This window comes from Grampus griseus (assembly GCF_964374135.1).
Source record: "Grampus griseus genome assembly, chromosome: 19".
NCBI lineage: Eukaryota > Metazoa > Chordata > Mammalia > Artiodactyla > Delphinidae > Grampus > Grampus griseus.
In genome coordinates, this window is record NC_139013.1 from 16410519 (window position 1) to 16423271 (window position 12753).

The 12753-nt window shown below is 56.0% G+C and overlaps 1 protein-coding gene across 2 annotated transcripts in view; it reads right to left on the reverse strand.

Moving 5' to 3' along the window:
* Positions 1-12753, reverse strand: part of WTIP (WT1 interacting protein) — a 31092-nt gene that overhangs the window by 1721 nt on the left and 16618 nt on the right. Inside the window, exons 3-8 of one of the 2 annotated variants that reach the window (XM_082676694.1) lie at positions 11748-11815; positions 11526-11588; positions 11229-11359; positions 10342-10393; positions 9572-9640; positions 5503-6712 (exon numbers count right to left, since the gene is read on the reverse strand). In XM_082676694.1, the coding sequence (XP_082532820.1) occupies positions 6572-6712; positions 9572-9640; positions 10342-10393; positions 11229-11359; positions 11526-11588; positions 11748-11815 (524 nt within the window). In that variant the 3' untranslated portion in view covers positions 5503-6571. Of the gene's footprint in view, positions 1-5502; positions 6713-9571; positions 9641-10341; positions 10394-11228; positions 11360-11525; positions 11589-11747; positions 11816-12753 lie in introns of those variants that run through there. The other variant, XM_082676695.1, reaches the window with a different exon arrangement.

Sequence of the window (12753 nt, forward strand, 5' to 3'; positions counted from 1 at the left end):
TGGAGCCGCCACCCTGGTCCAGTCTACAGCCGGGCACTGTGGCTTCCCGTGGGCCCCGGAGCAAGGCCTCCTGAACTGCCGTCACCCCGTCTTCAGCTACTTCCTAGTCTGCAGCTAACAGTGACTCATTTTTACTGAGCATTTATTATGCACCTGTTAGTGTTCTAAGTGCTTTACAATATTGACCCCTTCACTCAACCACTTAACCAACATCCCCCAGCACCGGAGGCTGGGGACGCTGGGCTCCAAGTGGACACAGCTGTGACCACTGCAGTCACAGACACCCCCGTCCCCATGCGGACCAGGGTCCGGTGGGGAAGACAACCCTGGGAATGCCCACATGGAGTGTACACGCTCTTACAGACATGGGCAGGGAGCCTCAGACAGGCCTCGGCGTCCTAAGAGAACTCACCCTGACCCCAGCCCCTGCAGCTGCTGCACCTCTGCCCGATATGCTTGAAAGAGCTGGCTGCTCTGATGCCACCTTAACCCCTCCCCCTGCCCACCTGCCTCACCGGTGCCCCTGTTCCATCCCCCTTGCTGAGGGATACAGGCGGGAACACCCCAGGGCTCAGGCCTGGGCCTCTTCTCTTTCCTGATCTCATCCTCCTTCCACATGACCTCATCCATGGCTTCAAATACCTCTATACACACATGGCTCCAAAACGTGTATCTCCTGCCCTGACGTCTCCCCTGAGCTCCAAACTCACATGCTCCACACGGCAGGCATCTCCAAAGGGCAAAACAGAATTTTCTACTTATGCACCCACGTGAACCTGCCCTGCCCTCCAGGACAATGGAAGGCATCCACCCAGGTGCTCAGGCCCAAAGCCAATGAGGTATTCTTGTCTTCCAATCAGACCAAGTATAACGAAGTCTTTAAATATAAACACATAGTTTTTACAGAAGAGAGGGTGGGAGGGAGAGTCAGTCCATATCAGAGCTAAATGCAGTCTTCCCCCCTGACCCCTCGCCGTGAGACACCCCCAGGCTGGGCTCCTGTGACCTTCCCTTAGACTCTGCGGCCCCTCACCCACACGCGTGGCTCCCACACAACACACGGGGAGCAGCCTCTCTGCCTCCCGGGCTGCAGGTACGGGGCTGCTGTTTGACCTCCTCCATCATGGACACAGCCCTCTGCCTCTCTGAAGACACACCTCTCTGGCAGTGGGACTCTCTCCACCCCCGTGAGAACTTGTTCCCACCCTGATGGGAGGCCCCCTCCCCAGAGTCAGTGATCCCCCCATCCCCGGGGTCACAGTTGACCCAGGTGTCGTGGGAGACCGGAGCGGGCTGTGTGAAAGGAGAGAGCTGAACCAGGCTGAGCAGGACAACGGGAAGGGCTGGTTCGGGACAGGCTGAGACTCCAAAGGCCCCATCTGGCTGGGAGGACAGCAGCTCCTGGCTGAGACCCACACAGCTCAGGAATGTGGCCACACCAGGCCACGGGCCAGGCAGAGGGCCCAGCTGAAGACGCCTGGAAATCCTCACTAGCACTGCTGCTCAGGTGGAAGAGGGAGTTCCCAAAGCAATCTGGGGTTGAAGGAGGCTGGGTAGACGTCGGGCCGGTGAAATGCCTCTCCCTGAGCTTGAGCTCTACCCTCAGTGTCTGCAACTCCACCGTGGACAGGGTGCTGATGGCCAAGGCACCGTCACAGAGAAGGGAGTAAGCCAGCTGGGTCACACAGGTGCCTGTGACTGGTGTGTGGCAGGTAACTTCAGGAAGGTAAGGTGGATTCTGTGGGACAGTCATGTAACCAGTGGCAGGTGTATGTGACACAGGCAGGCACACCTGCACAGCACAGGTAGAGACTGTGCACTGGTATGGGATGATGGGAGTGACAGGTGAGCAGCTAGGGACAGACAAGTGAATATGTGACAGGCACACAAACACCACTGCTGAGTGCTTCCCACCCAAGTGCCAGATGTTTCAGGGCCATAGTCCCCCCAGCCCAGGGAGACCTGAGGGCCCTGATGTCCTTGGAGAGCCTCCCAGGCCCCCTCTGCCCTCCAGGGTGAGCCTCCCTGCAGGACAGGAAAGGGCCCACCTGTGACACAAACGCCCGGACTTAGGGAGGGCAGCCCAGCAGTGTCCTCAGGGCCAGAGCAGGAAGATAGGAGCGGGGAGGCACCCTCCACTCCAGCTGTGTTGCCCCGGTTCTCCAGGCTCCTAGACACTTCCTGGGCTCTGTCTCCAGGAACCAGGGGCCTGGTGAGACTAGTCTGCTACCCCAGGAGGCAGTGCCACACAGAATTCCTCCTGGGATGGCTGAAGAAGAGCCTCCCTGTCTCCTGGGAGACAGGTCTGGGTTGGGAAGACCCCCCAAGCCAGGCCTGCCCCCAGCAGTCACTGAGTCCCCAGAGCACGTGCACACACACCCCTCTCCCAGCCAGGTACCCCCCACACCCACTCCGGGTACATGCAGATCCCATATGCCCACACACCATGCGGGGGCAGGGCCTCCAGAACTGCTGGGTGGAAGGTCACCAGCGACCTGGGCGCCGCCCCCATCCCCAGACCTGTCCTCAGACCCCAACCCAAGGCCCTCCTGGAGCCCCCGCAGGCTGAGCCTACGCTTAGCCCTTCACCCTCCTCCCAGGGGGCATCTGCTAACTAGAAGACCAGCCTCAGGGATGGGAGTGAAGCTGGGAGGAGATGGTGGAGAGCACAGCCCCACACATCGCCGCACTCAACCGCTGACGGCTCCCAGGATTGGCCCGCCTTGCTCTCCAGGCATCTGTGGTGTGGACTCCTATGCCCAGCACCTCCCATAAATCACGGCCCCAACTGCCCATCCCCTTCTAGCCCCTCCACAGCAAGCTCACAGAGGCACTCAAGGGTATCTTCAGTTCAGCAAGCTCCCATCTGTGTGTCCTGGCCAAAGAGGGGTAGGAAGCACGGACCAGGAGGGGTCAGTAGCATCTCCTCCTACCCTGTGACCATGCAGGCACCCCATGTTCAAGACCCAGCTCCAAGAGCCCACTGTCCCAGCCTAACGTCACACACGTGCACACACACCACAGCCTTTGTCACTTACAAGAGGCGAACCTTTCCTGTTTGTGGGCCAGGCCATCCAAATATTTCCAAATCACCTGGCCCTGGGGGCCCCCTGCCTTGCGGGAAAAGGACCCTAGGTTCTGTTGGCCTCACTCAGTTATCTTTCTCTCTCTCCCTCTTGTTCATTCCACCTCTCAATTTCTTTCTCAATCTTTCTCTCCACCATTCTCTCAGTCTCTCAGCCTCTCTCTCAATCTCTCTCTTACAATGTCTCTCTCACCATCTCTCCCTCTCCCAGTCTCTCCTGATCAATCCACCACCATCTCTGTCAAACGTTCATTCTTTCACACACAATGTCTTTCTCAAAATTTCTCGTTACCCCTCACAATATCTAGCTCTCTCAATGTCTCACAATCTCATGCCCCTTCTCATCTCCCTCCCAATCTCCATCTCTCCTCTCCCTCCCTTTCTCCCTCTTTCTCACCCATCTCAAACAACCTCCCTATCTCTCCCTCTCTCTCTCATACACACGAGCACGCGCGGCAGGGAACCCAATACTCAAGGGTATCCACAAAGGCACACCTGTGTGTGTACTACCCGGGGCACACACTTGATGTGCAGCACGTATAGTTTTTGTGTAAACCCATTCTTGGGCCTCTATCCCACCTGTGGCTCCTTCATTGGGCAACTGAGGCTGTACTTGGACTTGCAAACCAGTGAAGGAGAGGGGTCCTAAGTTGAGACTCTAAAGGCCAGGGCAGGGTCTGCCTCAGGTTACAGTACCAACCATAGGCCAGGCACTGTGGAGACAAGAGTGAACAACCCAGACAGACCCTGGCCTGGAGTGCCCACCCTCTAGTGAGGAGATGGACATGAAGAGAACTCTTCTTCTCTCAGTACATGAAAGTACAGCAGTTAACAAAAGCCCAGTTACAGGTGTCAGCAGGTGTCAACATCAGGGGAGACATCCTAGGGGCAGGTGGGTTTGGCACCCAGCAGTGGAGGCTCATGGGTAATCTACCTGGCTTGAGGTCTGGCTCTCACACTGCTTCCTCAGTCTCAACAACCATCATGTCAGCATAATTCCTGACAATGGACTGGAAGATGCTGCTTTCGGAAAAGAGCTTACAGATCGGGGCCCCCAATTCTGGGTGTTCGGTGACGTGTAATAACGAGAAGCCTGGCTTATTCGTGTCGCTGAGATCGGAAGGATCTGACCAGGAATTAAAGCATCGGGCAGGGGGTGGGTCCAGGCAGAGCGAACTGCATGTGCAAAGGCTCTGGGGTTACAGGGATGGTGGCAGTCACCAGCCCTGGGAGAAGGCAAAAGAGGGTCATGGAGCCCAAAGAGAAAGGGCAAAGTGTGGCCAGAGATAAAGCCACTGCCCCCCAGGGTCATGCATTCCCTTGGCTCTGACTTTTGATAAAGTTTGGCACATGAGTTCAAAGGAGGCTCCATGCTGTGATGACTCAGTCCAGCTGGATGGGGGAGCATGGTAACCAGGATGGAGCAGGTGTGGAGAGAGATGGTGGTCCCCATGGCAGGAAGATCAGGGACCACCTCCACAGCAGACACAAAGAAAGAGAAAAGAGTAGAGCTGAATTTGCAACAAGGAGAAACGGAGGCCAAAGCAGCCTTCGACCTTGGAAGCAATCAGAAGAAAGCTTTGCAATAATTGGCTAGAAAGCAAAGCAGCCCAGCTCAAGAGGAAGAGAAAGCCAGAAAGAACCTCCCATTCCTGGAATATACTGTCTCCTGCCCCACTGGGATCACCTCCTCCAAGAAGCCACCTTGATCCTGTTCAGTCCCTTCCTCAGGAGACACACGCTTCCCGTATCTCAGGGCAACGTCTGCGTTAAAATATTTGGTCAACGATCGCCAAACTCACCATGTACTTCCTTCCTCAGCCCACTAGAGGGCGCCCGGGCTCCAGGCCTTAGCCCAGCTGGAACCCGCCGGCTGCCACTTCCCCTCCTACGCTTCCCAATAAGCAGGCCTGACATCGTTCTGGTTCCTACGGCCTGGCTCCCCCAGATGAAGGATCTTACGTTTAACAGTGGGGAGAACGGAGAGCAAGAGCAGTAGCCGAGGTGGTTCAGTTCTCATAGGAACAAATGGTCTTAAAATATTCCGTAAAAACCACCGTGATGGTGACTGTGATTAGGAGGTCTCTCGCCGCAGGGGCCACCCACAAGTGCAAATCAGTGAGAAGCTTCGCAATGCTGATGTGTCTTTCAGAGGAAGAGAAAAAAATCTCCATTTCCACATACCACATTAGGTAACCGCTCTCAAGACACTGACATAAACAAAACCCCACGCTAGCCTACAGTCTTTAAGGCAAACACATATTTTAGGATTTTAGAGGAATTTATACAAAAGTAGTTAAACTACAAGGTTTTACCACTTGAACGCTAGCTATATACGATATACAAATTGCACATTTGTGAGTTTCTTGTAACTTCCCTAAGAAATAACAACCGTGGGCCAAGTTTTTAGAAGAAAACTATATTCTTTTAAAGAAAATGAAAATATTCTCAAAGGAAAAACTTAATTTAAGTCAAATCATACGCTTTTGTTGTGGAGCCTGATACACAGTGCTTTCCTGTAACACATGGGCAGGGCGCCCCCTCGCGGCCTCTCTCGACCGAGACCTGTGGCTGGAATTCTGCACGAGGTGTTCTTTTCCCGAGGCCGAGGACGAGAGGGGTTGGGAACGAGGAGCCAGGGATGGGAAGACCGGGGCGGGATGAAGGCTGAAAACGCCCATCGGAGTCCCGGTGGCCAAAACCCGCCGTGACCACAATGGCCGAAGGGAGGGCTCCTTCGTAGGCCCCACTCCCTAAGGGTGTCATTCCTCACCCCCTTCTACGACCCCTCCCAAACAACGAACCCTTCCCACCCACCAGCGGGCCAGGCGCTTATGAGACAAACACGCGTGCCCTCCGGCAACCCCCGCCTTCCCGCAGCTTTCTTGAAGGGGGTCCCAGACCCCTTCTACACAGGGTAACTGGCTCCCGCCCCGAGGCCAGTCGGAGGACGGCGGCCGTGTACCCCGCGCCCCTGCACGTGGTAACGGCCACCTTCAGCCCCGTGACCCAGAGCCGGTCTGGGAGCCTGCCCCCGAGGCCACGGGGCACAGGGGGTCCCGAAACAGAAGGCGGGTGATGGGGTGGGGGCGGGAGGCGGCCAGGGCCCGAAAGAAAGGAAGCCGTTTGAGGAGGCACAGACGGTGAATAAATATTAGTAGCTTCGCCGCGGGGCCGGCCCCTCGGACAGCAGCTCGGTGGCCGGTGGGAGTAGGGGTGGGGTGGGAGCCGGCGGCCGCGCCCACCCTGACACAGAGCCCCGACACTGACCTGGGTCACCCATCGCCGGCGCGCGCGCGAAAATATACTCGCGCAAAAACACGTGCGTGCGCAGGAAAACGCGCTCCTGAGCGAAAAAAACGCGCGCGCGCGTGCACGCAGACACAAACACACGCCCCCAGGGTCGGGCTACCCGCCCCCAGCTCAGAGCTCGGTGACGTGCACAGCAGGTGAGGCGCCCCCAGGGTCGGGCTACCCGCCCCCAGCTCAGAGCTCGGTGACGTGCACAGCAGGTGGGGGAAGTGGGCCTGGCCGGAGGCGCCGCAGGTGGCAGCGGCGGCACAGCAGGTGGCCCTCCAGGGGGTAGCAGCGGCGTCCATCCTCCCCGCTCAGCTGCAGCCCGCAGTCCTAGGGAAGAACACAGCCCCGGCGCCAGAGTAAGCAAGGGAGGGGTGCATCAGAGATCTGTAGGACCCTGCCCACCTTCCGGAGGACTTTGGCCTTTACTCTTTGGGGGAAGGGGGTCAGGAACCCAGTGCTGGACACCCCGAATTGGAGAGCATCTTACACATCCAAAGGAGCCAACCAGGAGAGAGCTAGGCGGACACTAGGCTGGAGTCTTGGAGAGAGGGCTGGGCAATAAATGGGGGGCATCAGCATAAAAATGTGATAGTTTTTAACAAAACAACAGGAGTTTCTCCCAGGGAGTGCCGATAACTAGGAAAGAGAAGAGAAAAAAAACAGCTGAGCTGTGGAAGCTCCAACTTTAAGAGAGGAAAGAAGAGCAGAGCCAAGATTTTAGGGGAAGATGAAAGAGGAAAACCAAAAACTGCCTGCCCTAAGGGCACAGTGAAGAGGGCATCTAGGAGGGAGAGTCTAGGGAAGTTGCAGCGAGCTTAGGACAGTGACAACTGAGAATCATCTCCTGGATCCCCACATGGGGGTCACTGGCTGACCTCAGTGGCCTTCAGAGATAGTGGAACAGAAGACCTGAAGCCGTCAGTTCAACAAGGAGTTCTGCTTCATGTCCCTTATCCTACCATGTTTACCACTGCACGGTATTTTATAGGCTAATTTTCTGTTTAACAAGTTATGGGATTCGTGTTGGACCCCCAACAGGCAGGAAATGTGCAGGGCAGCCATGGAGGGTGGTGTGCTGCGAGCGACAGCGGGGCACCAGGCAAGACCTGCTGGACAACTTTTCCCTTCCTTTCGCCCCCGCCCCCACCCCAAGGAGGCCCCTTTGGTCACACTCTCACTGCACCCAGGGCTGAACTCCAACCTGGAAGCTGTGACACTTGTTACCCAAAGGCCCTGAGACCAACATCTACCCCCGCCCCACACAGCTGATGGAGCTGGGCTGTTGTGATGGAGCTTCATGTCCCACGCAACTCAGGTCCCAGGTGTCCTCCGTGTCCTGTCTGGCCACAGCCCCCTGTTCCCATCCAAGGCTCTCCCCTGGGGGCAGCAGCACCATGGCTCAGAGCCCCGAGGCGCTGGCTGTACTCTGCTTACAGCTTGCCCTGCTCCTGGACTCGGCATCAGCCTTTCCTTAAGGACTGAGCTTAGCGACCCCAAGGGGACACTGCAGTCCCCAGGACTGCAGAGCAGGATGCCCTCCTACGGTTGCTGGAGGAACTGTGGCCATGCCTGCTCCTGACCCCCCTTCCCTGGTCCTCCAGCAGGATTCCTGTTCCCTTTGGGCCACTTGCCCCCATCAAGGCAACCTGGTTCCAGATGGACCCTAGATTCCTACCGAAGGTTTCTCACCGACATGCCTGCTCTTCCCTGGGGGCTCTGAAACCCAACACTTGGTTTTTCTCCTGCTTCTTGGGGGTAGGTCGGTCATTCATTCTAGGTCTCCTGTGTGGCGGCTCTGCCTGAACGCATCCCCGGAATGTTGGAGCCCCTGGGCTATCCTGAGCCCCCGCTCCTTCCTCTACAGCTCTTCCTGGAAGACCTCATTTACTCCCCTGGCTTCAGTGGCCATGTACATGCCCATGATGGGACTCCCGCTTCCGGCCATGACAGTAACAAGGACTGGATTTCCCGCTCTACCTTTAACGATGGCAAACTGGGCAAAATATATGAAACGATGATTCTCAGACTCTGAACAACAGGCAAGGCAGGCCAGTGACCTCTGAGAGAAGGGAAACTAATAAGGAGAGCCCTACAATTGCCCAGGTTACTACCTGGAGAGATTTTTCCAGGCTGCCCATTGGTCTCCCTGAATTGAGAATTTGGGGAGGCAAAGGCAACTAGAAACCACAGGGCAGAGTATCAGAGAGGAAAGAGCTATGTATGCCAATGACTCCCAAACTCCTACACCTGTACCAGAGTCTTTATACTCCAGCACATCCGGCTGCTGCCTAGATAGTTCCGTTCAGGTGTCTCCAGCTACCCAAAGTGAGATCATCTAATGCCTTCCTCCTCTCACCCTCACTCTCTCCTGGGGTCATAATGGACACCTTCCAACCCCTCAACTCCCATGTCCAATCACTGACCAAATCCAGTCCCTTGTACCATCTAACCAACACTAAACTCAGTCTACTTGCTGAAACCCAGGGCCACAACCTTGACTGTACCCGCCTCCTCTGGGAACCTCAGCCCCTACTCCCTCTCCCTCCATTCATTCTCTGCATGAATGCCCTTTCTAAAATCTCAGTGACATCGCGTCATCCTTTTTCGATCCTTCTCCACTGCCCTCAGGATAAGTCCACGCTCCTCAGCTCAAGTGGCCTTTCGTCCGCAGCTCCTGCCAACTTCTCCAGTGAAACGAAACAACACACTCACCTTCACATCTTAGCACATTCTGCTTCCATTGCCTGAAAATGCCCTTTTCCCTGCTCCTTAGCTAACTCTTATTCGTCTTTCAAATCTTAGCTTGGGTGTCACCTCCCCCAGAAAGCCTTCCTTGATTTTCCAAGGCCTGCTATGTGCTCTGAAAACTCCCCTTGATAGCAATGATGACCCTGTATAAATACTGCCTGAGTACTTGTCTCTCTGGAGGATAGAGACTGTCTTTATTCTCTGTACATCAACAACACCCCAACACTGTACATCCTCGGCAAATATTTGACTGAATGAGAAACGGGCTGAGAGAAACATATCCTGGAGGGGAGGGAGAGAGCTCACTGGGGGAGGACAGGCAGAATGGGATAGAACCATAAAAGAGGAGGTGAGCCCACAGAGCACCTAGGGAGAAGGAGGCCTGTGCGAGAGGGGGACTACCCTGGCCGCCAGCCTTCTGGGAGGACCCAGGCTCACCTCACAGTGATAGCATTCCACGTGGTAGTCTCTGTCCATAGACACCACACGGATGGTTGTCTCACAGCCCTGGAGGAAGAGACAGGGCTTGAGGCAAACTGTGTGGTGGGTACATAACTACACAACGCGCTCCTGTCATGGGGGCTGTGCATTCACACCCGTGTGAGCTCTGACGTGGGTGCTCCCACGGGGCCAGAACAGGCATCAGTGGGTGCACACAAATGGATGTGCGTGTGCCGTAGGCCTCCTCCCACGCTGGAGCCGAGAGCACGCACACTTGCTCATGAGAGCCATCACGTGGGTGTCAGTGTGTGCGTACGTGTTCTTTTCAGTTCTCTGCAGTCAGGAAAGACCACTGCCAGGCCTGCTTCCCCAGGGCCAGCATGTGTGGAAGACCCAGTGCCGGAGAGAGGGGCACCACCCGACGATGTCTCCTGCACAAACCGCATCCTTCTCTCGTCTGCTCCCCCACCGTCTCAGCTGCGAGCTCACAGAGCCCGGGGCCAGTCCTGACATCGACGGGCAACGGAGCTGAGGGGCCAGTGGGGCAGCCAAGCGGCAGGGGCCACCAATTCCCTCTAACTCATGCGGGGACACCTGCACCGTACGTGCACTGGGCACAACACACGTCCCTCAGCCCAGAGGGACAGGGGGCAGGAGCGCCTGCTCATCCCTCCCACTGGGGCCCAAGACCTGGGGCCAACCCAGGCAGGACCAGCAGGGCCGGGCGGGGCCAGGCGCCTGACCATCTCCAGGTGAGTGGTTCCTACCTGTGCAGGGAGGATAGGACGGGCACAGGAGGCACATTTTGGTGCAAAAACCCTGGAGGAATAAAGGAAACCAGAAGTGACCAGCTGAGTGACCAGAGGCCAAGGGCACGAGGACAGGTCCACCCGTAGTAGCCCCATGACGCGGCCCGAGCATCAGGCCCCCTCTCCTTGTGCGGATATGTCGGGGTAGGAGCATCCTATGCCATGCCTTCTTGGCACTGGCCTTTCGTGTGGTGCCCCAATTCACCTCCACCCCATCACCTCCTCCAGGATGGCTTCTTCAGGTTCTGCCCTGGCCTCTCCCTCATGCTTCCTGCCAGTCATTGCCCCCTCGTGTCCAGGCTTGGGCGTCCTCTAGCTGAGACCCCTGCAAAGCCTGGCTCCACACTGAGTACCAGGAACCAATGCCCAGCACCAACCCCATGCAAGGCAGCAGCACAGGACCAGAGGTCCGAGGGCTGAGCCTGGAGCCACAGCAAGGGAGAACGGATCACCTGGTCACATGGGTACGGCCAGGCAGAAAGAGACTCTGCGGAGACCCCAAGCCCCCATTCCAGGCAGAAGACTCTTCTGCCTGGAATGGGGGCTTGGGGTCTCTGCAGAGTCTTTGCCTGGCCACTAGAGCAGCGGGACAGAAGCTAGATGGGGCAGCCCAGAGTCCCCACCACTAGGACGAGGGGGTGCAGGCAAAGGCAGGGGGAGGAGAGGACTGAGACAGAAGGCTCCAGCAGAGATCTGCGCCTCGCCCCAACCACTGAGCACACAGCGGAGGCCAGAAGTGAGCAGGCCAAGAATGGAGGGCACAGACAGGCAGGCCAGAAAAATACTCCTGGGGAGAGGCAGGGGAACCATGGGAGTCACACTGTTGCATAGCGCCGGCTACTCACGTGTGATAATCTCGGACACAGTAGATGTTGTTCTCCACGTCCACAGTGAAGGGCACCCCGTCCAGGCACTCGTTGCACACCGAGCACCGGAAGCAGCCCGGGTGGTAGGACTTCCCAAGGGCCTGCAGGATCTGGGGGCGGGAGGCACTGAAGGGTCAGTGTAGGTGGAAGGCTCAGCACAGCCCCCAGAAGACACTCTGGCTCTGAGCCCCTGGCAGGTCTCCAACAGGTGAAAGGGTGGGGTCCTTGACTCTGCGCATGTCAGAGGGGCTCCAGGAGCCTGGGGGAGGTTCTCACCATCTCCATGATGAGGTGTCCACACACGCTACACTTGTCAGCCGTTTGCTGGAACCCGGAGTACTGGGAGGGGACACAGGATCCAGGATGTTATGTGACACAGGGGTACTCGCTGCCCAGCCAGCATCTGCTTCCTGGCCTCAGGTCACCACATGAATCAGAAGGAGGGTCCCCGCCCCTGCACCCACCCATGGCACCAGCCAGGGCACAGCTTTGACTCACCAGGAAGTCCTCCTGGCAGTACACTTTCTCACCCACATTGTAGAACGCCTTCCCGCGAAGTCGTCTCCCTGCAAGGATGAGGGTTGAGAAGGGGGTCCCTGGACTGCTGGAACCAGGGACGACGCTCCTGCTGCCATTTCTCAGCACCCTCCTCCAACAGATGAGAAGCGGATCGCAGACAAATTTTAAATTTCCCTCTAATGCTATGTTATTATCATTACGCTAATTAATATTTTTAAAAAATTAAATAGAATATGTTGCTGACAAAACTGTGGTAAGAGGTTGTCAGAGCAAACATATGAAGACCGGTTTCTCAAATGTAAACTGAAGTTCTGATAATTAAAAAAAAACATTTGCTTTAAGTTCAGTGGAATTCAGAGCAGACTCCGCAGAATGAATTTCTTTTTCTTTTTTTTTTTACTTTTTCTTTATTTTATTTTTGGCTGCGTTGGGTCTTCGTTGCTGCGCACAGGCTTTCTCTAGTGGTGGAGAGCGGGCGCTACTCTTCGTTGTGGTGCACGGGCCTCTCTCATTGCAGTGGCTTCTCTTGTTGCGGAGCACAGGCTCTAGGAGCATGGGCCTCAGTAGTCATGGCTCACGGGCTTAGCTGCTCCGTGGCATGTGGGATCTTCCCAGACCAGGGCTCGAACCCGTGTCCCCTGCATTAGCAGGCAGGTTCTTAACCACGGCGCCACCAGGGAAGCCCAAGAATGAATTTCTTAATCTAGAAACGTTAAAGTACAACTCTCACCAGGTGAAGGAGCCCAATATAAAAAAAGGTATCCTTTATTCCAAGGATGCCAGGATAGTTCAACGTTGGCAAATCAGTCAGTGTGATACAACACATTAACAAAATGAAGGATACAAATCCTATGATCATCTCAATAGACACAGAAAGAAAAAGCATTTAATGAAATTCAACATACTTTCATAATAAAAACTCTCAACAAAGCGGGTATAGAGAGAACGTACCTCAACATAATAAAGACCATATATGACAAGCCCA